Consider the following 24710-nt stretch of genomic DNA (forward strand, 5'->3'; position numbering starts at 1 on the left):
CCTTTAGAGTATAGGTATATTGACCCTTTCATCACGCACCGCTAAGCCAAAGGACCTCGGGTGGTTGCTGTGCAATACCTGAAGAGGGGATATTTGTGGTGGGGTCCTTTTTGGTTCAAAGTCTCCTGTATTAGTGCTCTCTAGGAGAAACAAGAATTCGAAGAGGCATTGCAGTTTCGGTTTGGTTTGTCGTCACCTTTTGCACTCCTTCAGCCCACGCCTTGATGCATGTCACGCATCTCCCGGTGGTGCAACGGATTTGGTCTGCAATTGTCTTTCGTACAACGTGCCCAAAAGAGCGCTTTGCAATATTGTCGTGATGTCAGTGACCTCAATCAACTAATAGTAAATGCTGTAGATAAGCAGTGAGCTTTGGGATTTGCTGCCGCATGCACGCCTTTTTCTGCGACGAAAGGCAAGTCTCCGGAATCAAGGGAACAACAGCTCAACAGTTTGCGCCACCTGCAGCTTTCTAAAACAAGACTTGAATCAAGGGGGTCCGCCTGCTGCGTAGTCAGGCAAAAGTGCAACTAGAAAAGTCTTTCTCCATGTTAATTTTCGGGTTGCCAGCGCATCGCTGAAGTGCACACACAAAGCCCCGAAGTTCCCTGCACCGGCAGGCTGCAGTTACAAATATTGTGACACCTGCCGATGCAGGGAGATGCAGGCAAAGGAACACCAACAGAAAAAAATCAACTACCCTTCACCTCCCTTTTGAAGGCGATTAGTAGTAGCTTCCCGTTTTTGATGCACGGGGACGTGACTGCATGGGTTCTATATTGTAGTTCCGTTTGTATCTCCTACACTATAAAACGTTAAAAGCACATCGTATCAGAACTGGGATTATTGTACAACTGCATTTTGTTCCATTATCTTTTGTATCCTCAATGCCACCGACATGTAGAGCGCTTCATACATCTGCCGAGGCACATGAGAGCAGCTACTAACAATGGCCCTTGTCGCAGCCTCAGCCTAGGCTGCAGTTCCGAAAGAGCCTTGTGATAGGAGGATCCNCGATCCTAGGGAAAACAGCAACCCGATGTAGTCTCAGCTATTGAAGGTTCCCCGTGCCCCCTTGTCTCCTGGATATCCTATTCATGCAGTGGGCACCCGTAATATGCTGTAATATGCTGGTTCGCAATGCCCTCTGCAGTGACATTTCCTTTCGGTTTGGAAGTGCATATGATGCAGACATGAGATGTCGCACGGAACGTGCTTTCCACGCCCTCAACGCCATGCAAATGTTTGCCCTTCACCATGCAATTAAGGTCGAGAAAGAAAGGCCGAAGCTCTGCTTAACAGAAGGCTTCAAGACTTAATGATTCTCTTCACCAGATATGGGAAGCACGGGGAACAAATAAGCTGCTGCAGCACTTGATGCTGCTGCATCACTTTGGGGAGTCGCTGCTGTCTGGTGGATGCCAAGGGGGCGTTGCCTCGCCTAGGTGTTGGTCGGCTGCCGCCTCCAGGCGTTTTGCAAGTTGCGCATGTCCTGAAGAAGCTTCTGGGTGACTTGGTTCATCTGGTACTTCAGTGGGAAAGTACCCCATACCGGTCACTGGGGGAGCTGTTCCAAGCGGTCCCCATACTCGGGAAGTAAACGGCCAAGTGTCAACCTCCGGAGAATCTTCTTGTCCGGCAGTTCCTGAAGCCGAACGATATTCCGCCGGTAACCAGGGAGAGGGAGACAAAGGCTGCGAGGGGGGAAGATGCCACCGCGACGCCGAAGGCGCCGAGGCGAATCTCCCTGTGCCTGGAGGAAAGCCTTCATCAGGCACTCTTCTCTGCAATGGCGAGGCTCCACCAGCTCCGGCAGAGGAGGGATAACGACTAGAAATTGTATGCGCCGGTGGGCTACGAAGGGGCCAGGACGGGCGTGGGCTGCGGTCAAAGCCACCTTGCCGGGGGGCAGTTGCTCCTGGAGACCACTGTGAGGCCGCCAAGGGATGCCATATGCCAAGGGAGACTGGTGACGCCCACGATGCAGAATTAGGAACGGAGAAGTCAGGCGCCTGAGTAGCAGCAGCTGGGGGCCGCCAAGTTGAGTTTTCAGGGGTGTAAGCAGCAGCAGCAGAAATAGCTGCTCTGAAGGAACCGGGAGAAAGCCCCGGTAAGGGTTTGGGGGACGGGAGAGGGTCTGAAGATTCTGCCGTAGACATCACATCCGAGACCTTGGAAGCCCAAGCAAAGCGCGGCTCGCGAGCGCGAACTAATGGGAGAGTAGCAGGTTTGGGAGCAGCGAACGTTGCAGAAAATCGGGGACGCCCTGCACCAGCAGACGGTGAAAGCTTTGGGAGTACAGTTGGCGCACTATGAGGAAGCCCTGTCTTGCGGTGGGTGGGAGCTTGTACATGGGAGCTTCTTCCCTTGGCAGAAGGTGCTGGAGGAACATCAGCAGCTGCTGAAGGTGCATTAGCAGCAGCAGTAGACGTTCTAGGGGACCTGGGAACAGGAGCACTTCCCGTAGAACTGTGCCCTTCCCGTGAGCCTTGGTGGTGAAAATCCAGCGGCTCTAGGGCCGGAAAGGCACGGCGTGGGCTCTCAGGGGGAGACGCTTCGTCCCTTTTGGAGGGTGCCTCTGATTCAGATGAGGAGGCTGCTCCGCGCTCTGCATCGACCTCCTTGATTCGAGTGCCCTCCCTGTGACTGTCTCCTGATCCCAGAGGTGTTTTGAGCAGGTCTTCTAAGAGTTCCTCCTGGCCTTTCGGAGACTTTTGGAGTACCTGCTCGAGGTATTTTGGTCTGAAAATGCCATATGTTTTGTCCGGTGTGTTCACCTCCCGCAGCCAAGCGCCCACGAGGGGATCTAGAAAAACTTGTTCCCTGCGTTCGTACGCGGTTTTTTGAATAGCCTGAAGAACGCAATCAACTCTAGTGTTTGCAGCAGCTGCAGCAGGACCAACAGCTGCTGCAGCAGTACCTTCAGCACCTGCAGCAGGACCAACAGCTGCATCAGGTCTTTGGACGCCATCATTTGCCTCCTCAAAGCTTTCAAGAGACTCCCTCAGCCAAACGAGCCCGGATTTGAGCAGCGCCAAGGCAGATTCCTGCAGCTGCAACAGATCTTTAATTTTCAACAGACGCTGGCTTTTCGGGAGGGCCGACGCAGTGGGTTTGATCCCTTTGACTCTTTGGAGGAATTCGAAAACACATTTGAAATGTCGGTGCCGAGATTTGGTAACATTCGCTTTCCCTATGGTGGTACGGAAGAACCATAGTCGCTTGTATATTGCATTGAGGGCTGCATTCATGCCGGCCCTTTGCTCTCGTTCCAACAAAGAGTACAGAGCCGAGAACTCCACCAACGACAAAACCGAAAAAATTGCCACGCATTTGGCTCTACGACCGACGTTTAACTGCATCATCACAGGCTCGATGCTCAGTATAAACTGCTTTAATTCTGTGATATAACGCAAAGCCCGCTTCAACAAATCCTGCTCATCAGGAGTTCCCAATTCCTCGCCCGGAGGATCAGTAGCAGTTGCAGTAAGGCGATTCTCCTCTGAATCCCCGCAGGGCTCTCCCGCCCCTTTATCCGTAATCTTCTCTTCACCCGCCAAAAGTCTCAGGGCCACTCTGCTCTTGCTGGCGTTCGCTAAATACACAGCGCACCGGAGCACTAAGTACACTGCTGTAACAGCAGCAACGGCTGCGAGGGCCACAGCACTGACGCTGAGACCCCCAACCGACACATTTCGTTTCTGTGGGAGGNCGGCTGCGAGGGCCACAGCACTGACGCTGAGACCCCCAACCGACACATTTCGTTTCTGTGGGAGGATCCTCGAAACAATGGGCAATGCAACTTCTCCAGGGGCGATCTCCCGACCATGGCCGCTCCAGCCCGCCTGTTGTACCGACGTCTGCAGAGTGCGCAGTTCTGCTGCTGCTGCAGCTTGCATGGTCTCCCGTCAGCTTAAAACAGAGGATTTGGAAGCAGGAGATTCATACAGTACTGCCAGACGAAAAGGCAGGTTGGGAGAACGCAGGAGCAGTGGGGCGCAACTGCTACGTTGTAGGTTCCTTCACCGACCATCGGACCACAACAGTGCATCGGGTCGCCTCTGAAAAACAATCTTAACTGCATCGCCCATCAAAATGCGGGCGTATTTCGTTGTACGTAGCATTTGGAGACGGCCGAGAACTTTGCGTTAAGGACGCGACAGGGAATATGATAACGAACGACGAACGGTCGATGCTAGCACGGGGGGCAGCCCGAAGATTGTCGGGGAAGGAAAAGCTGAAACGGTGACGAAGGAGGCATCACATGAAGATTATTGATAGATTCGTATGCAAATAAAACAAAAACTCCTCTAAACCCCTTCTAACGGATTTCTCGCGGGGACCGTTCGACGGCGCCTCGCCGGCGAGCCCCATCGATTCTCTTGGGGACTGTAGCTGCACAGCGGCAATTGCTGTTTCTTCTGTTGCTGGCGTTGCTAATGCTTCTGTGTTGAAATACTTTTCCTTCGGCTTGGAATGTGTACCTTCATGCTTCAAAAAACGTGGGATGCGAATTATTGCAACGCAAAGTCATAGTGTTGTGGGGAGTGCGAACCCCAGTGCTGTCTAGATGCGCAAGGGCACTACAGTGGGAACTTTGTATTAAATCCATTTGGGAACAGATGCCGTTAATGGATGCAACATTAGATGCAGTGTATACGCGTAAACCTGTCTTGCGGCAAATCCGTTGGATCGGACCAACACGCAGCAACAATCAGCGGGAACAACCGCGGAAGGTGGAGGAAGGTGGAGAATACAACAATTCCGCTGGAGTGGGGAATATCTCCCGGAGCACCCCGGCGTGCCTAGCGGTTAAGAGCACCAACCCTGGCAAGAGATGTTTTTCTCATATTTGCGGAGGGCGATTGCAACTAACTTCCGATCCTTTCATGATAGAATTCCTGGCTCCGACCGCTCGGTTCACATCGTAACGCGCTACATGGCCTGAAATGCCATGGGGATCAGCCGGGCACCTTAGAAAACGTTGTAAATTATGACAACCAAGCTCACAACCCATATTTTTTGACGAGATAAGGAATAAGTTGTTCTGTAATAGGCATAGAAGCTAACGAGTAAATTGTTCGGTGACATGCGCAGAAGCGGCAAACGCCAATAGAACCGTGGTGGATACAAGTATGAACACCCGTGGACGCAGTCGTGTCTAGGTAGAGGTGAGAGACCGACAAGCCTACCAGGACAAGAACGGAACACAACAGTAGGCCAACTGAAAATCGGTTGCTCGAAGGGGTAGACGCCAAGCGTTCCTAAATTCATTAGGACAAAATTCTCGGGGCCTATATGGCCGACGACCCTAAGTTCTCTTCAACGACTCCCTGGGTTAGTCCGCGGATCCAGCCAGCTACTGCGGCTGGTCCTCGCTTGCACCCTGCTCGCAACTAGTGCCCGCTGGTGCCGGTGGATGCTGGGCGGGAAACCGCACTAACTGATTGGTTACCGCTTATTGCCGTAAATATGATGGCGAACTCGATATTTCGTGGTACATTTAATAAGTCAGCTCCCCTCGTGAACGGAGCTAGAGGAACTAATACATTGTATTGCCCACGCACTGCATGGACCCCTCGATTTCGTGTTACTGACTGTATGTGAAATCATTCTTGATCCCTATACATTCCAGCATTTTAAGTACGTTAGCCTCTAGAAACGACTTAGATCGTCTTCTGATCAGCGACTGACATTGATTTTATCATTTCCAGTAGACCAGGAATTGGCCTGGTGAACCACAAGGCATTACACACTTCGCCCGAAAGCAACGCTTACTGCTGTTGCAGGAACCTTTTGGCGTCCTGTTTGTGCTAATGATAAAGTTCAGCCATGTATGGGAGGAAAAATGCTCGCTCCACGGCAGGGAGCGGGGACTCATCGCCGGTTGGCCCTGCACCGCGTAGGCAGGTGCACCCTTGATATATATCGCTCTGTCTTGTTGCAGCATCATCTTCAGCTGTAACGACATTTCCTGTGAGGAGACAGTGTAAGCTTTCCAGCTACATACCTCTGCGCCCATATCCGGTTCCGTTCCTAGCTCTGTTCCCACCTGTAGCTGGGCTAATGTGTTTTTATCGCTTTCCGCGCGTTGCGCCCTGCTCTTGTTTCCCCGTGCTTGGCTGCGACGACAGAGTCAAGCGTTCCAGTTGCAGCAGCAGAAGCAGCATTCTTACCCACACTCACCAAAGGCAGCGCGAGTTTTGCAGGCATATATATATATATATATATATATATATATATATATATATATATATATATATATATATAGAGAGAGAGANTATATATATATATATATATATATATATATATATATATATATATATATATATATATATATATATACAGAGAAAGAGACAGACGGACACAGAGAAAAGGCGGTGTGTAGACAAAGGGAGGCAGTGCACTCTCGGCTGGCTGTAGGCCATCTTGCGTAGCGCAGAAGAGGATATTTCCCTGAATATGCTTAATTCGAAGGAGACAGCAGCAGAAGGAAGACTTGCTATCTGGCCCGCTTGCTCTAGGAGCGCCTCGCGGGAGGCCTTCAGCATGGCGTAGACATGAACAGGGTTAACGACGGTCGCCCCTTTCCCTGTGCAGTGCCAGCCAAGGAAAGAATTTGAAATAAAGAGACCACTGTGAGACTCAGGCTTGTGTCTCGCGCCTCTACGGTTTCAGCAGCTGAAAGAGGCGAATGGCCCGTGCCGGCTGAGCGCAGAGGGAAACAAGTATAGAGGTCTCTGCGTTTTTGTGGTTTGCTTGGCGAAAAGCTTCAATAACGTTTCTCTCGCCTCCCCAACACTACTTGTGCAGCTCCGTTCCCCAACGTAAAAGGCATTTTCAGAAGTGGTTCGCCCTTCAGGGACGAATACGGGATTTTCGCAGTAAGACCGTCCAGAGAACGGCGCCAGTGTAAACCACGTCCTGCCGTAGCACCCCCGATATATCCTCCTACTGCTGCTGCTGCCCCTACCAGGAAACTACTACATGAGATTGATCTGGTTGCTTCAAATGCTGCACTTGAGGTGAACACGCAGAAACCGTAGCACGCTGGTTGGGCATCTCTGCAAAAGCGCTGTCGCGCAGTATAAGGAACAAATGGAATGCATGGCGTCCTACGTGTGAGGTTCACGCTGATTCCGATGATGACCAGCATTATTGGTCGGCTGTTCCAGCAGCAGATAGTGAGGATCGGCGTGCCAGCTGGTGAAAGGTACAGGCTTCCGCTGTTGCACGCGCACAGCGCAGTTGACGAGCTAAAGAAAGGGAAACCAGACGAAACGGCAACTTCGGGAGAGAGATGACGACAAATGAGACAAGCTCCATATGCGGACAGATATCGGGGCACAGGCAGAGATGCAGGCAGAGATAAGCAGGTGAAAATGCCCCGCAGGCGCAACTCAGAAAGTGTCGTCAGATGAGTCAAGAACAAGGCAAAAATAGTAATCAAGGTCAGCTGGCGATGAGCTCCCGTTCCCAGGCCCGAGTCGAGCACTTGGTCCACCGCACACTACTGAACTTTAGCAGGAGCAACTACGCAACGCTCAAGGGTTCCTGCAGCAGCAGCAAGCGTTATATTCCTGCATTGCTCGAAGTTCCAGTCGAAAGAGTCGACTGGAAGTCGCGCTCCTCACAGCACCACGACTCTCCATGGCAGTACGTCCCTTCCCGTGCAGTGTAAAACATGAAGATAAGTTGTTTAAACTGGAAATAAACAAATCCAAGACAGCAGCAATAGCTTCATCGGGACGAGACTGTTCAGCTCTGGCGGCTCTGCAGCAACAGGCGGAAGAGACACCCTGGCAGGCTCGCCGGCGCGGCCGCGCAGAACGCTCCCCAAGAGAAGCCCGTTTGAAGCACGGTAGAGTAATCTTCGCTAAACGTACACTGAAATGCGCTAATAGCGTCCATGCGATCCATCCTCTATTGTTTGCGTGTTTTCCCCAGCGATCCCCAGGCTGCCCGCCGTGCTAGCATCGTCCGTTGGTCTTTCGTCCTCATATTCCCTTCCACGTCATGAACCCAAAGTTCTCCGCCATTTCCAAATGCTGTCTCGGGTTAAGTAAGCTCGTTCCTTTATGGGCGGGGCAGAGAAGGTTGTTTTTCAGGGGCGACCCGTTGCACGTTTAAGGTATGATCGACGCTACGATCAGCGCTGGGTGAACGCCTCCAACGCAGCAGTTGCTCCCCTTTGCTATTGCCTTCCCCTTGCCTGTCTTTTCGTCTGGCAGTTCTGTTTGATTCTCCCGCCTCTGGGTCGTTTGTTCCAAGCTGACGGGAAGCCATGCGGGCTGCAGCAGCAGCAGAGCTGCGCACTCTGCCGACGTCCGTACAGCAGGCGGACTGGAGCGACAATGGTTGGGAAGTCGCCTCTGGAGAAGTTGTATTGCCCATTATTTCCAGGATCCTCCCACAGAAACGAAATGTGTCGGTTGGGGGTCTCAGCGTCAGTGCTGTGGCCCTCGCAGCCGNCCTCCCACAGAAACGAAATGTGTCGGTTGGGGGTCTCAGCGTCAGTGCTGTGGCCCTCGCAGCCGTTGCTTCTGTTACAGCAGTGTACTTAGTGCTCCGGTGCGCTGTGTATTTAGCGAACGCCAGCAAGAGCAGAGTGGCACTGAGACTTTTGTCGAGTGCAGAGAAGACTACGGATAAAGGGGCGGGAGAGCCCTGCAGGGCTTCGGGGAAGAAACGCCCTACTGCAGCGGCTACTGTTTCTGCGAGCGAGGAGGCCGGAGCTCTTGGTGAACAAGATTTGTTGAAGCGGGCTCAGCGTTATATCACTGAGCTAAAGCAATTTATAAAGAACAGCGAGCCTTTGGTGCGGGAGTTAAGCCCCGGTCGTATGGCCAAGTACACAATATCGCTTTTGTGTTTGTCTCTGGTGGAGATCTCAGCCCTGTACTCTATGTTGGAACGTGACGAAAGGGCCGGAATCGTCCCCGAAGTATCTAAGATTTACAACGAAATATGGGCATACCGCAGGAGCCTTGGCAGAGAGCACACTACCAAATCCCGGGAACGTCATTTCAAATATCTCCACCTACTCCTCGGCAAGCTCAAAGACGCCAAGCCCGTTGAAACGGCCCTCGCGAAGAAACAGCGATTGTTGAGACTTAACGAGTTGCTGCAATTGCAGGAGGTGGCTTTGGGGCAGCTCAATACCGGGCTCGTTCTGTTGAGGGAGTCTCTTGAAGGCTCTAATGATCCAGAGGACATCGACAAAGCTGCTAATGTAGCTGGTGAAGGCACTCCTTCAGCTGCAGAAAGAACGGCTGCAGCTGCTGGAGATCCTGGTGTAGCTGATGTTGCCGAAGATGATAGAAGTGATGAAATTGTTAGAGATATTCAAACAACCGTGCACGAGCGTAGGCGACAAGTTCTTAGCGACCCGCTATTGAGTTCTTGGCTGAGGGAGGTGCACACACCAGACTTCCATTACGGCATTATCAGAAGTAAATGCCTTGAAGAGATAGCCCAACAGCCTCCGAAAAGCCATCAGGAACTCCTAGAAGACCTGCGCAAAACACCGCTGGGATCGGCAGACGGTCACTGGAGCATTAATATCAAGGAGAGCGACGAAGAACAGGGAACAAAGTCCCCTTCTGAAACGGATGTGCCTTTCACAAGAGACGATATATCTCCTCCTGAGAGCCAAAGCCGCGCTCCTCGCGCCTTACGCACGCTGGATACCATTGGCCAAGGATCACGGAAAGGGGCTGGGCCCAATGTTATTTCCGCGTCTCCCAGCACGCCTACTGCTGCTGCTGCTGCTGCTGCAGCTGCTGCTGCTGTTCCTACAGGTCCTGCCCCCAAGGGAAAATACGCAAATTTACGGGCTCAAAGGCAGCACAAGATAGTACATTCTCGTGCTGCGCCGAATATTCGTTGGCAGGTTTCGCAGCCTGGTGGTGCAGGGCGTCCCCGATTTTCTGCAACGTCGGCTGCTCCCCACCCTGCTGCGCTCCCCTCAGCTCGCCGTCACGTTCCTCACGCCGAATGGCCCACCAACGTGTCGGCAGTCACTTCTGTCCGGCGATCTCCCTCCCCTTCTTCGCCTCCTGAAGCCTTACCCAAACCTCCGCGCGATTCCTTCAATGCAGCTATATCTGCTGCTGCTGCTTACGCCATTGAAGCCTTCACTCTGCGGACGCCGGGCGCTGCTGCCAAACCGTCGGGTATTTCTCCTGGTTTTGGTGCATCGCCGGTTTCAGTACCAGAACATGGGTCCTGGCCTGCCGCTGCAGCCTCATATTTGTCGCCAGCAGCATCCGCCCCGCAGCAAGCTGGCTTTGACAGCGTCCCACGCGCATCTGGACCCCGTCATCGGGCTTATTCTCCATCTTCCTTTCACCTGGATGCGCCTTCAAGTTCTGGCTGTCGCCGTGGTGCTGCTGTTGGAACCCGGCCATTGCAGAGAAGATTCGCAAATGAAGGCGCTCCTCCAGGAACAGGAAAATTGGTGTCGACGCCTTCGGCTTCGCGGTGGCATCTTCCTACATCGCAGCCTTTGTCTCCCTCTCCTTGGCTACCGGCGGAATATCGTTTGGCTTCAGGAACTGCCGGCCAAGAAAGTTCTCAAGAAAATGACACTTGGCCGTTTACGTCCAGAGTATGGGGACCGCTTGGAACAGCTCCCCCAGTGACCGGTGTGGGTTACTTTCCCACTGAAGGACCAGACGAACCAAGTCACCCAGAAGCTTCTTCAGAACATGCGCAACTTGCAAAACGCCTGGAGGCGACACCTGACCAACAACTAGGCGAGGCAACGCCCCCTTGGCATCCACTAGGCAGCACCGATCCCCGAAACTGATGCAGAAGCAGCAAGTGCTGCAGCAGCTTATTCGTTCCCCGTGCTTCGCAAATCTGGTGAAGAGAATCATTGAGTCTTGAAGCCTACTGTTAAGCAGACCTTCGGCCTTTCTTTCTCGACCTTGAGCGCATGGAGAAGGGCAAACATTTGCAGAGCATTTGGGGCGTGGAAGGCAAATTTCGTGAGAGCTCTGATCTCTGCGTTCCGTCTACGTCCAAACCGAAATGAAACGTCACTGGAGGGGAGAGGGCATTATGAAGCAGCAGATCATGGGCTCCCACTGCATGGATAGGATATCTAGGAGACAAGGGGGCACGGGGAACCTTCAATAGCTGAGACTACATCGGGTTGCTGTTTTCCCTAGGATCGNGGATCCTCCTATCACAAGGCTCTTTCGGAACTGCAGCCTAGGCTGAGGCTGCGACAAGGGCCATTGTTAGCAGCTGCTCTCATGTGCCTCGGCAGATGTATGAAACGTTCTACATGTTTGTGGTGTTCAGAGTACAAAAGGTAGTGGACGAAAATACAGGTGTACAAAACCCCCAGTTTTGCTTTGATGTGTTTTAAATGTTTGTAGTGTGGGAGCTACATAAGGTACTAAAATACAATAATCAAACAGTCACTCCCCCATGCATCAAAAGCGTGCCGCAACTATTAGCCGCTTTGAGAAAGGGCGGTGAAATCGACCTTCCTCAAAGTACGTGGTTTCTTTCATTTGGTGTTCCTTTGTCTGCTCCACCCTGCGCCGGCAGGTGTGAGAATATGTGTTGGTGCGTCCTGTCGGCGCAGGGAACTTTGGTGTCTTGTTTGCGCAATTCAGCGGTGAGCTGGCTATTCGAAAATTGCAATGGAGAAAGTATTGTGTAGCTGCGTTTCTGCCTGGCGGCACAGCAAACGAACCACCTCCATTCATGTCTTGTCGTAGGAAACTGCAAGCGTGCTACTGAGTTATATTAATACACAATTAACGAAGGAGTATCTGAAATCCTTCAGACTGGTCTCCAATGGGGAAGGTCCGGTGGGGCGTCCGCGGTGAAGTCCACTGGGCTTATTTTATTCTGGCTTGCTGCTGGAGTGTGCTGATGTTGTGCTTGTACTGTGCTGCTGCTCCCTGTGTTTCTACTGCTACAAAGGCGTTGAAATCGTTTCGCTCCAGTTTACATAGGGTGTCTTAACCCTATAAACAGCATGAGAAGCGGCATATTGTCACTGGAAGTCGTGGTGTTCTGTGTGGGGAGCACGATCCTCCACTGGCAGCTTTCTAGAGACACTTCGAGCTGCCGCGGCACACAACCCTTGCTGCTGCATCTGCAGCACGAGCCTTACAAGAGTCATTAATTGGTTCTTGCTGAGCTTCAGCAGTTTGCGGTGAAGGGCAATCACCAACCGGCCCTACAGCGCACCTGTAGCTCCATTTTGGTCTTTCTTCATCCATCTCGACACTCCCTAAATCAAGCCAGTAGGTCATTTGCGCCTGTTTGCCTCTGTCTTTATCTCCTTCCCCTCGTTTAGCGCCCGCCCCAGCTGCGGCAGGTCGCGTGTGTCCTCTCCACATGTTACCTGTCCGACATTTGCGCCTGTTTGCCTCTGCTCGCATCTCATTCGACGCGTTTAGCTCCCTCCCCAGCAGCCGGTTGGGCCTCTGCTCACCTCCGTAGGCAACGGCACGGGTCCCTGTTTTTCATCTTCCGCCTCCCCGAGCCTCACTGTCTGCGGCAGCAGCAGCAAAAACACGATAATAACGCCTATTCACCCGAAGGGCAAGCAAGCCTCACACAGAAAACTGCGACTTGAGCAACACAGATGCAGCAGCAGCACCAAGGGCAGCAACAACTGCAGCGGCAGCAGCAGAGCAGTAACTCGCGCAACGCCTTGCCAGAAGCAGCAAGAGCAGCGTGTAGAACAACATCGATTTGTTGGTCTGAGGACTGTTTGTGTCTCCATGTGCTGATTCATTTGTCAATTTGAAGTTTCGTCTTACTCCTGCATCTCTCCAGGCATTTTCTCGTTTGCTTCTGCATGCGGCGAGAACGGCAGCTACGCGTGTAACTCAAGGCAGTTTGTGTGGCGAAGAGTAATCTAGCTTTGGTGGCAATCCTCTCAACCATCCCTGTAATCTTCAACCCACTTGACGGGACTCCCAACCTCTTCCTGTACAAACAGTTCCTCCTGCTGCTGGCGCTGTTCTGTCTGCTGCTTCTGCTGCTGTTTCTGCTGCTGTTTCTGCTGCTCCCGTGGCTGTTTTATGTAGGATGTTTTCCTTATGCTTCGACATTCCACTGAACATTTCCTGATTCTAACAATGCTACTCCTGCTACCCTAGCATTCTTCCACCGCAGCAGCCAATGGCACTGCAGCAGGATCTGGTGACATCAGCTCTTGTCTCAAAGCAGCAGAGACGATGGTAGCCAGCGCTGGAGGCATTTCAGGAGCCTTTATTTACTGAATCTCTTCTGGACTCGCTGCTGTCTGCGTCGTTTGCGCTGCATCTGAGTACAACTAGTCGATACAGCGCTCCAAGCGTGCAGCAGATGCAGCAAGCAGCCGATTATTTTATGTCGAGGTTCTTGTTGCAGCAATTCAAGTCACTGACAAAATCAAACAACGGGTTGCCTTAAGAGACACAGCAGTCAAACTAAACGACGAACCGAAGAGGTGAACGGCAGACGGAGCAACGAGAAACCCTTTCCACAACCAACCGAGGTCATTCCAAAGTCTGCTGCTGCAGGGGTTGCTGGAGGTGCTCCTTTTGCGGCAGTGACTGGTCTAGTTGCCGCGCCTGGTGCAGCTGCTACAGTTTATGCTCGAGCGTCCTTTTCCCGTGTGAGGCTCACTCTGCTTTTGATGATTGGGCGTGCCGAGGAAGGTAGCTAACAAGCGTAGGGGGAGAAAAAGACAGACCTAAATCCTAAACCCTAAGTGAAATCCGCTGGACGTGGAAACGGAGACACCGACGCGGGGAAGGAGGCAAGGGCTACGAGGCGGATATGTTGCACATGACCGAAACATAGCGTGTCGTTACAGCTGAAGGTGAAGGGGCAGAAGGGAACAGCGAAGATCACGGAACTACCTGCCTGTGGAGCCGTGCCCATCGGTTGCCTTTGCTGCACGCAGCAAAGCCAGCCGGTTGGCACGGTTTCCCCGCCCCCGGGCCCCCGGACAATCACTTAACTCACGCCATACTACTGATCATCAGCCAGGTCAATGCAAAAACTGAGGGGGATTCGTGATGCAGTAACAGCGGCAAGCGTTGCTCGACAGTAACACTCGAAGTGCCTCTAGAAGGCTGCCGACGGGAGTTCGCGCTCCCCTCCCCAACACCACGACTTTCTGCGGCCCTGAGTTTCTTCTTATTCTCCTTAATGGGTGCATACACCTTAATTAAACGGAAAAGACCATTTTACTGAAACGCAGCGGGGGAGGCAGCAGCACTGCAGCTAGGAGGCCGAAGACAACTGTGAGTCCCACCGCCAGCCCGGGAGGCTCAGAATGAGGAGTCTGCCTGTCGTGGAATACTCCATGCTGTTTGTTAATTGTGCAGTTAAGTAGGTCACGATTAGCGTGAAGCCCTCTTTTGTGACCAACGCTCTCACCTTTCTCCGACGATCCCCATTCTCACCACGAGGGCTAGCAATGTTGGGGGGTCATTTCTTATGCGTGGTTGAGTCCTGGAAACAAAGTTCTTTGCCATTTTCTGATACGGTTTTGGACTGAATAAGTTGGCTGTTTAAAGAAGATGCAGAGAAGGCCGCTTTTCAGGGGCGGTCCGATGCGCGTTTAAAACGCGATGAATGGCCAACGACTGCCCAATCGGCTGCACTTGTTCTCCCCTGTTCGTGTATTTCCGTTGCCCTCCCTCTTCTTCGATTTTTCTTTTGACTTTGCGTCTCTGTCATGTCTGTCTGTAGTTGACGGGAAGCCATGCAAATCGCAGCAGCAGCAGAGCCGGGCGGTCACCGCACGTCTCTGTTTTATGGGAGCCAGAGTTCCTGGGAGGTCACCCCCGGAGAAGTTGTCTTACCTGTTATTTCGAGAAGCCTCCCACAGAGACGCATTGCGGGGGTTGGGGGGCTCACTGTCAGTGTGGCGGCCGTCGCAGCCGTCGTTGCAATTGCAGCATCGTATTTTGTGGTCCGCTGCGCGCTGTATTTGTCCAACGCCCGCAAAAGAAGAGCGTCGCTCAGATTTCTGGCAGGAGCAGAAGGGAAGACAAATAATGATCAGGGAGATCCCTGCGGTACATCGGCGGGGGATCCCCCTGCTGCGGCTGCGGCTTCTGTTGATGAAGAGAAAACGGATGAAACGCTTGATGAGCAGGATTTGTTGGAACAGGCTGGCCGTTATGTCTTTGAACTGACGCGAGTTATGGAGAGGAACGGTTGGCTGTTGACACAACTGAATTTTAGCCTGAGAGCCAGGTGCGTAGCAATTTTTTTATGTGTGTGTCTGGTGGAGTTGGCTGCGCTTTTCTCCCTGTTGGACAAAAGAGAGAGGGTCGGCATGAAAAGAGGAATACATCTAATCTCCGCCACAGTAGTGGACCTCCGCCGCAGCTTAGGCAGAGCACCCCTTTCCCCTTCGCGGCGCCGGCATATCAGATTTCTGCACGAACTTGTAGACCAGCTTGCAACGGTCCCACCCCCGACCGCGGTACTCGAGAGGAGTCAGCGGTTGCTGAGAATCAAAGAACTATTGCAGCTGCAGGAAGTAGCCTTGGGGCAGCTCAAGGCCGGACTTGGTTGGCTGAGCGCATGTCTGGAAAACTGCAAGGAAACTCAAGATGTCGGCAAAGCTCCTGCAGAATTTATTGAAGACACTGTTGCAGCTGCTGAGGGTGCTGCTGCAGCTGGTGCAGCTGCCGCGGCTCCATATGCTCCTACATCCGCCGCAGCAGGGCGAGTCGATGCAGTTGTTGCCGCTCTTCAAACAACCGCGTACAAACGCAGAGAACAAGTTCTCCGCGATGCATCCTTGAGCCGTTGGCTGCGGGAGGTGCATGGACCCGACAGCCGCCACGGACTTGTGAGCAAGGGACGTCTCGCACAGCTAGCCCTAAAACCTCTTCAAAGCCATAGCGAACGCCTAGCGGCCCTGCAGGCCACTCCTCTGGGATCAGGAGATGAGCTCTGGAAGAGCATTGGCCTCGAGGAAATTGACGTACAGCAGGGATCCGCTTCCCCCTGTTTACCCGACGCGCCCTGCCAAGAGGTCACAGCTTCTACTTGGGCTAGCCCAAACCCTTCTCCGTGCGCTCTAGGGCCACTGGATACGCCCCGTCAAGACTCACGGAAAGAGGCAGGCTCTACGGGGTCCGTCCTTGTTTCCTCCAGCGCGTCTACTGCTGAAACTGCAGCTTCTGCAGATGCTGTCGTTGAGCAGCACGCCGCTTTAGAGGCCACCAATGACAGCAAGACAGTGCCTCTCGCTATGTCGCCAAATATACTTTCACGCGCTTCGCCGCCTGCTGCTGCAGGGCGTCGCCAATCGCCTGCAGTGTTCACTGATCCCGAACCTCCTGCTGCCGCCTCAGCTAGCGATCGGATTCCGCAAGCCAAATGGCCCTCCAGGGGCTCGGGCATCGCTGGTGTTGCTACCAGGGCGCCTGTTGCTTCCGCTGGACGGTTGGATTCAGTACCACCACGTGGTGCAGGGCCTTACTCGGCAGTCCCACACCCCTCGCCAGCAACTTTCACCCCGCCTCCCTCTAGCTGGAGGAGCCCAAAGGGCGCCACTGTGTCCCGCCTTCCTCCTAAGACGTTTGCAACTCATTTTCGTCCCCGCTTCCAGTGGCCAAGGCCTGATGACTTCACAGCCGCAGAAGCGGGCGCCTCGTTGTTGCGGACCAGAGAGGCAGACGCAAGCCCTCTTCAATCCGTGGCGGAGTATTCAACGTCGGCCGTGGAGATATCTGCTTCGCAGCCTTTGTTCACCACCCACTGGACAGCTGAGGAATCTCGTTCATCTTTAGCAGAAACTAAAGTCCTGGAAAATTGGGTGGACGTGCGTGGCAGGCCGAATATCTACAGGCTGTGGGGGCCGCAAGAACAAGCCCTCTACACACCTGTTGCGGGCTCCTTATCCAGTGAAAGGACAGACGAGCCAAGTCTTGCAGAGATTTCTGCAGGCTTTCAGCGGCTTGCGGTACTATTCAGTGGGGAACCTGACCAAACGTTAAGCGCAACAGTGCACCGGGGCCACCTAGAAGTAGCAGGAGCACCCCCCGCAGCTAATGCCGCAGCAAGTGCAACAGGAGGTCAAGCTTCTCCTGCTCTTAGCAATTCTGGTGAAGAATTGTTCACCTGGATGGCGCCATTCTGAGGGGAGCTCCAGACTTTTTTCTCGTTCTCAAGTCAAGGAAAAAGATTAGGCATTTGCACCAGGTAGAAGACGCGGAATGCAGATCGCGTGACGGCTCTCAAGTCTACGTGCTGTTCGTCGCCAAATCCCAAAGAAGCCTCACTGGCGGGGGACGGGATTGATGAAGACGTGCATGACGGGCGGCCATTGAGTGAGCAGGATGTCCAGGAGGCAAGAAGGGAACTGAATGCTTCAATATCTAAGGCCAGATGTATTTGTTGCGTTTTTTTGGGTCTCACCGACCTTTTTAGCACGGGGAGTTTTGGTGATTGTGGAATTTGCGAGGAATACGATGATGGCCATCTCTCCTGGCTGCTCTCATGCGGCTCGATGGACGTGTGAAGCGTTTTATATGTTTATGGTACGAAGTACAAGATGTAGTGAAACAAAACGTATTTCCAACAAGTTTATCCTGTTGCTAATGTCTGTTGCCGTAGAACTGCAGAGTGTGTTGTATCCAAACGTGAAACAAAAACAGTTGATCTCCCGTGCACGGAGAGTGCGGCTGTCTGCATTCGTATGTGCTCAAGAAGTGAACCGGAAGCTAATCGTTTTGGCATGAACCAGAAGAAGAAGCGTATTTATTTCTTTCCTTGCCCTGTATCTGCTCATTGCTGCGCTGGCTGGTGCTGTGAGGTTTGCTTTCCGACCTGGCGGTGCAAGAACCTCTTGAGTTTTGTGTGTTATTTTGTTGCCAATCTCTGGCACCTCGGGCTCTAGAAATTCGCCCTACCCCAATGCCTACCTGCCGATCCAAAAGGCAGAATCCCCTTTCTGGAGTCTCGATTCCAGTTACTGCAAGCCACCCCAGCACATGTGCTACTGTGTACTCGCAGAACAGGGCGCACGCTCCGCAGTCAGTGCAAAATGTCATTGTTGATCTGCACATCGGTAGCGTCTAGCGGAGACCCGCCGCCAGACCTTTTTAACGTTTCTTTAACGCCTAGCACAGACCCCGTAAGAACAATACGAGGAATTTCCAGTGATCGGTTGTTGCTGTTCTTGCTGCTGTTTTCCATGCAGCCACATAGCAACAACAAGTGCAACGACAGTGGATAAAACCCACTTTCTTAAAACCAGGTAAACTGTCCTAAGGTTGGCTTCTAGCCGTCGTCGTCACGTAAACTTATTACATGCAAATGTGTGCAGCCTACCTACATTGCTAGCCGCATTACGGCACTTACAATATTTGCTTTGAAAGCCTCGAAAACTCTAAATGCTGGTGTTCACCCAGGGCAGATACCTTAGCCCTGCATTCGTATACATAATGCGGGAAAAAGCAGTCGAAAAGGAGATGCGTCTTCAAAAGCTCGCAGAATGCTGCGGCTGCTGCAACAGCTCCTAGGCTGTTGCCGCTTTTGCAACAGCCCATAGGGTGTTGCTGACGCTCCTTCTGCATGAAGACAATGAAGGAGCAACAGCGTAAGAGCTGTTGCTCCTTCATTTTCGTCATGCAGAAGGGGCGAAGCAGCAGCTGTTGCTGCTGCTATTGCACGATGAAGACGATGACGCAGCAACAGCTCCTAGGCCGTCGGTGCTCCTCGTGCTGAAAAACAGGATGAACAGGCAACAGCACAGAGGGTGTTGCTGCTGCTACAACAGCACATAGGCTGTTGCTGCTGCTCCTGCAGCATGAAGACGATACAACAGTAACCGCTCTTAGGTTGTTGCTGCAGCTCCTGCAGCATGAAGACGATGAAGCACCAATAGATCTTATGCTGTTAGTCGCACCGCAACAGCAGATGGTCGCTCTTGCTGTGACGAGCACCAACAGCTGTTGGGCCGTTGGTGCTACAGCAACAGCTCCTAGGCTGTTGCTGCTGACGAACACCAGCAGCTGTTGGTCTGTTGGTGCTGCAGCTACAGCACCTAGGCTGCTTCTGCTGATGCAGATGAAGCACAGAAAGCTGTTGGGCTGTTGGTGCTGCAGCAACAGCTCTAAGGCTGTTGCTGCTGATGAAGCACCAACTGTTCTTAGGCAATTGGTGCTACAGCAACCGCTCCTAGGCTGTTGGTGCTGACGAAGCACAAACAGCTGTTAGGCTGTTTGTGCTGCAGCAACAGCGCTTTGGCTGTTGCTTGGCTGTCGCTGCAGATGAAGCACGAACAGCTGTTGGGCTGTTGGTGCTGCAGTAACAGCTCTTAGGCTGTTGCTGGTGCGCCTGGTGGATACATATAGAAAAAAACAGCACCGACGCTTCTGCTGTTGTCGATGAAACAGCAACAGCTCTTAGGCTGTTGCTGCCGGGTGCTGCTGCTGCTGCTGCATGCATCAGCGTGGTGCATCAACAGGATGTGCACGCTGCTGCTGCTGGGTGCTGCTGCTGTTGCTGTAACAGCGTGCATTGGCATGGTGCAGCAACAGGTTGTTCACGCTCGCCTTCCTTTTTACCTGCTGGAAATATCTGCACACCATGTCTCCGCGGTTTCATGCATCTTCCGCAGGTGCAGGGGCATTGGCCTGCGTCCCAGCAGTGGTGCAACGTGCAATTGCATGCGTTGCACCTCTTTCACATTGTCAATGACGTGAGCGGATTCAGGTGGAGACAGTAGAAATGAAAAGTGCAACTTTGAAGGGAAGCACTGCACCTGTTTTCCTTTCCCGTCTCAAAGCGGTTGGCTGTCGCTCAGCGATTACATACGAATGTACTCGCGTACACAAAAGCTTTCATGCCCGGAGGACTTAAACTTTTATATGTTGACCCGCTACCTCCTGTATTATTAGCGCTACCAGCAACCAGCGCTCCTAATACCAGAACGAAGTTCTCATGTGAGTACCGGTCCACTATCATTCCTACTTCCAGCAAAACGAACGACGAAAAACACCGCACTTCCATCAAGACAGATGAAAGCAGCCAGGAATGGTGGTCGTCGTCGTACTGTACTTTGGCATATTACCTCTCCAATATTTGAAAGCACGAATATTTAATGCATTTAATACTTTCTTTGACGCAACTGAAAGCAGCGCCTCGCGATGACCACCATAGCAGCCTCAGCCTAGGCTACACTGGCCAAAGCGCCTTGCAGTAGGATCTCTGCGAGAATGATGCAAGCAGCAACAGCAGAGCGACAGCCCTGTGGTTGCTGCTTGCCTCATCCCATTCCAGTCTTGTCTTCTGGGTACCCTATCCATCCAGGTGAATCCCTTGATGCACTGCTTCACGACTCATGCTCCCCGAGAGTGAAGTTTCTTTGCAGCCTGGAGCTTATTACAACATAGACCCAAAATCCTCACGAGGTCTGCCCCCTATCGACTGCGAATACGTGGCGCCCTTAATGCACCTAAAAAGGAGAAAAAGGCCCAAACTTCCACTCAAACAGAGACTCCCAATGTGAAATACTCTCTTCGTCGGGGTTCGTCAAGGTAGGAGAAGACTCAGCTGCTGCTGGAGCACTTGCTGCAGAATCAGGGACGTGAGCTGCCCCTGCCGCTGGTGGCGTTTTACGTTGCATTGTTTCGCTTGGCTGTTGGTTCGATGCCCCACCGAAGAGTTTTGCAAGCTGCTCAAACCCCTTAGCAATCTCTGCAGGACTTGGCTTAGCGGGCGTTTGATTGATGAGGAACCCTCCGTCGGGTCTGTAACGGCCCCCTTCGGGAACCCCCAACATCGCGAAGGTAAGAGGCCAGCCAAATATGTTTACAGGACCTCCCTCGGTTGTTCCTGCAGAAGATGGTCGAGATTCTGCCAGTCTCCAGGAAGACTGGCGAAAGGGTTCCGAGGGAGCTGCCTGGAGCAGCGGTGTCGAAGACACAGACATAAACTTCCCTGCCTCTCGAAACGCGTTCCCATCTGCCCCTATGCCTTGCAACGGCCCTTCGGTCGATACATCGTAGGCAGGACTGTTATACGTTGCATGCAGGCCGAAGAAGGATGGGAAAAGAGATCCACGACGGGGCCTTGATGCACCCGGGGCGCGGTCAAAACCATCGGGCGCCGGGGCGGATGCTGCTGGCGAGGGGAGTGCGGATGCAGAGGCAGGCAAGGAACGAGGCGCAGCAACTGAAGCCCACAATGTAGAAGAGGGCAGATGAAAAACAGGCACCTGACCAACAGCACCTGGCATCGACAAACTAGAGGACTCAGGAGCGTCAGCAGTAGCAGCCGAGGCAGCAGGCTTGTTGTGGCGGGCGGGGACGGGGGCTGATCCCGTCGCGCTGGCCTTTTTCCCTGAGCCTTGTTCAAGGAGCTTCGGTGGCCGTAGAACGCGAACAACACGGCTCGGCTTTTCCGAAGGAGAAAGTTTGTCTTTTCGGCAGGGCGCTTTGGGGACTGAAGAGGAGGCGGTTCCTCCCCGTGCGTCTCCGTACACGAGGCGTAGCTTCTCACCGGGATCGTCTCCCGATCCAAGAGGAGTGGATTGCAGGTCTTCTAAGAGCTCCTGCTGGGTTTGAAGGGGTCTTAAAGTTATTTCCTCGAGACGGCCGCGGCTGATGATCCCGTAGTGAAGGCTCTCTACATGCACCTCCCGCAGCCAATGGCTGATAACTGGATCGACAAGAACCTGCTCTCTGCGCTTGCGGACGGTCATTTCGATAGCCTCAACAACTGCTGCAACTCTAGCAGCTGCAGTAGGTACAAGCTCTGCAGGAGCTGCAACAGAGGCTTCAGCAGCATCGCTGTGAGCTGCACCTGTACTTTGAGCAGCTGCAGCAGCAGCTTTGGCATCAGCCTTTGCTTTCTCCAAGCGCTTCATAGACGCCCTCAGCCAGAAGAGCCCAGCGTCAAGTTGCCCTAAGGCCACATCCTGCAGCTGCAGCAGGTGTTCGATCCTCAGCAGCCGCTGCCTCACGGCGAGTTTCGCTGCAACGGGTTCGACTTCCGTGATCCTACCGAGGAAATCGTAAAGACATTTGAAGTGCCGGCGCTGTGGACGGGAAATGCCTCTGCTGCCTAGGCTCGCGCGGACGTCCCACAATCGGCTGCTAATTTCAGATATCGTTTCGTTCATGCCGGCCCTTTCTTTTCTTTCCAACAAGGTGAACACAGCTGCAAACTCCATCAGAGACAGACGCAACAGAGCTGCTACGCACTTGGCTCTCAACTTGGTCTTCAATCGTCGCAGCAGAGGCTCGGCACTCCTTATAAACCTCGCCAGTTCCACGGCATAAGTGCTAACCCGCCTCAACACGTCCTGCTCAACAAGATATTCTTCCTCTGCCTCCGGCTTAACAAGAGCTTTCCCTTCACCTTCCTCAGCAGAATCAGCAGCAACTGGGGCGGCGGGATTCCCAACCAACGCACCGCAAGGCTCTCCATGGTCTTTGTTTGCTGTCCCTTCTGCTCCTGACAGAAACCTCAGCGCTGCTCTGTCCGTGCGCGCGTTCGCCAAATACAGAGCACAGTGGAGCACTAGGTAAGTTGCTGCAATAGCAGCAACGGCTGCAAGGGTCGCAACACTGACGCTGAGACCCTCAAATCCCCCTTTCCATCCCTGTCGGATCCTCCTGAAAGTAACAGGCAGCGCAACCTCTCCCGGCGGTACCTCCCTTGCCCTGTCACTTCCTCCCAGGAGCGATGTTGGGCGAAGGCGCGGTACCGTTGCTGCTGTGAAGTGCATCGGGCTTCTCCAGCTCAAGACAAGCGACAGAGAGGCAGGGCATTTAAATAGGAAATTAAATGGCAAACGCCAGAAGGGGGATGGCAGAAGCGAAAGAGAACAACTGCAGCCGAATTGGCGTTCGCCGACCGTTCACCACTCTGGAGCCGTGCACAAAGTCGCCTCTGAAATGCAAGCTTCTCTGCATATTCCCTAGGAATGAGACATATTCAATCCTTTAGTGCATCTATCAGCAGCAGACAATCTTGCTTTCAGAGCCGAAGGGGTTATATGGAGCCAATGACCGACGCGCGCTGCTAGCCCTGGCGGTCAGGCTGAGGATCGAGATGGGAAGGCAGGCGGAGGTCACAAAAGAGGGTTTGAGTAAATCTCCTTGGTATCTCCACCTACATATTTCGCGAGAAAACGATAATCCCCCTACATGCAGACATCTCGCGCGGAAGGCGCTGGGGACGCTCGGCGGTGGCGTTCCCATCGTGCGGTGCCCTGGGGTTCAGGTTCAGCAGGGCAGGCTCAGAAACCCTGAAGTTTCTGAGAGCTGATGATGCCGCTTACAGTTTAGACATGGCAATAACAAATTATCTCCGTGATAATAATAATACTAACAGCTACCGCCATAGAATCCAGGCGAATGGAATCAATGCCCTGCCGTGGCGTATTCTGGCCTCGAGTGGAGCGGTAGGCAGATAAGTCCAAAGGAATACGAAGGGAGCACAACATTTAACGACTCGTAACATTGAAGGGGGAAACGATATGCAGGGTTTCGGTTAGGGTTATGCTGGCAATTCATTTGGAGAAAGGATGTCCAAGACTGCCTTTGGGTTTCCGCTATGATTGTTGCCCGGGCTCGTCCCGCCAGCACTGTGGGATGCTCGCACCGCTCACCGGCCACGCTTGCACCCTTTCACGGTCTTGGTACTTCACTCGTATGGGGGTTGCTCATCCTGTTACACTCGTATGAAACGATTAGTTGACCCTTGCACGTAGGATGCTCATGCTAACCGGTTGTTACCTACCGTGGGTCCGACCTAGCCGGCACTGAGATTGTAGTGCCAGGCAATACAATATTCCACCATCTCCACAAGAATTTGCCGCAGTGAAATGCACAGAAAGAAGGGAAAACGTGGCGGCGTTGGTGTCACTTGGTCTCCCCCTCTCCGCAGGGGGTAAGCTTGTACCTCTTGTCAGGGCCTTAGGGGGAAGCTGAAGCGTCCTAATCCACCTCCAAACCCTGCTGTACCAAAGTGGTTCTAAGCCATCTAAACTGGGGCCTCCTGTGCTTCCATAGCGAGACCACTAGCTGAAGGTGAAATCCCCTCGAGCACAAACCACTGACAATTTGTGCCACCGACCATCTGGCTGACCGACAACACCACGCCACTTCATAAGCTCCTAACAAATCGAGCCCCAGCACGAAGTAATATGATACTAGGACCACCAAGAAGTCACGCAGAACGCTTGTTTACGCAACGAAAACGCTTCGCGCGCTACGATCTGGCAGTGAAGCGCGAAGCTGTAATGGCTAATGGCGGGGCACAACACTGCCCCACAATCCGGAAACTTGACAAGGCGGTCTCATCTATAGGGCACCATATTCTGTGCTCTGCGGAGTACAGTCAGTCTCGAATAACACTGCCCATCACTCGAGGATGGATGTAGCATGAGTTAGCGCAGATGCTTTCACCTGGTGTTGGGACGTTGCGTGTAAACGCTTGCAAACGTTCCACAAGTACGTTCTGAGGTAAAGCACGCTACCTTTCTGAGCTTAATTAAGGACAGAAGCGAGCTGCAATGAAGGTAAAGGCATGAGGTAAAAGTTTCTCGAAAAGCAGCTGACCTACTTCTTACGTCCACAGGTCTCGTGGGTGTTGAGCTCAGGGCGTGGGTGTCATATTCAGCTACATAGTCAGGAGAATAATATATTGAGTAACTGGCCACACTCGAGTTATCCTGGGCCTGTGCGGGTTGGCCTCGAGAACCACTA

General features: G+C 53.0%; 4 protein-coding genes across 4 annotated transcripts; 2 read left to right on the forward strand and 2 right to left on the reverse strand.

Annotated features, from left to right (window-relative positions):
- Positions 1 to 1388: 1388 nt before the first annotated feature.
- EMH_0011240 (uncharacterized protein) lies at positions 1389 to 3899 on the reverse strand (the record flags this gene model as incomplete). Its single annotated transcript, XM_013495039.1, is given in 2 exon segments — positions 1389 to 3709; positions 3713 to 3899. Coding segments are annotated over 2 exon segments (2508 nt in total).
- A 4385-nt stretch (positions 3900 to 8284) lies between these two features.
- EMH_0011350 (uncharacterized protein) lies at positions 8285 to 10810 on the forward strand (the record flags this gene model as incomplete). The annotated part of the gene is given in 2 exon segments (XM_013495040.1): positions 8285 to 8469; positions 8473 to 10810. Coding segments are annotated over 2 exon segments (2523 nt in total).
- Positions 10811 to 14731: 3921 nt separating this feature from the next.
- EMH_0011460 (uncharacterized protein) lies at positions 14732 to 17128 on the forward strand (the record flags this gene model as incomplete). Its single annotated transcript, XM_013495041.1, has 1 exon — positions 14732 to 17128. The coding sequence occupies one exon, from the start codon at positions 14732 to 14734 to the stop codon at positions 17126 to 17128; it is 2397 nt and encodes a 798-aa protein (XP_013350495.1).
- Positions 17129 to 20449: 3321 nt separating this feature from the next.
- EMH_0011570 (uncharacterized protein) lies at positions 20450 to 22726 on the reverse strand (the record flags this gene model as incomplete). The annotated part of the gene is made up of 1 exon (XM_013495042.1): positions 20450 to 22726. One exon carries the CDS (start codon positions 22724 to 22726, stop codon positions 20450 to 20452), a length of 2277 nt encoding a protein of 758 aa, XP_013350496.1.
- Positions 22727 to 24710: the final 1984 nt, after the last annotated feature.

This window comes from Eimeria mitis, genomic scaffold (genome assembly GCF_000499745.2).
Source record: "Eimeria mitis Houghton genomic scaffold, Emh_scaff14, whole genome shotgun sequence".
Taxonomy (NCBI): Eukaryota; Apicomplexa; class Conoidasida; order Eucoccidiorida; family Eimeriidae; genus Eimeria; species Eimeria mitis.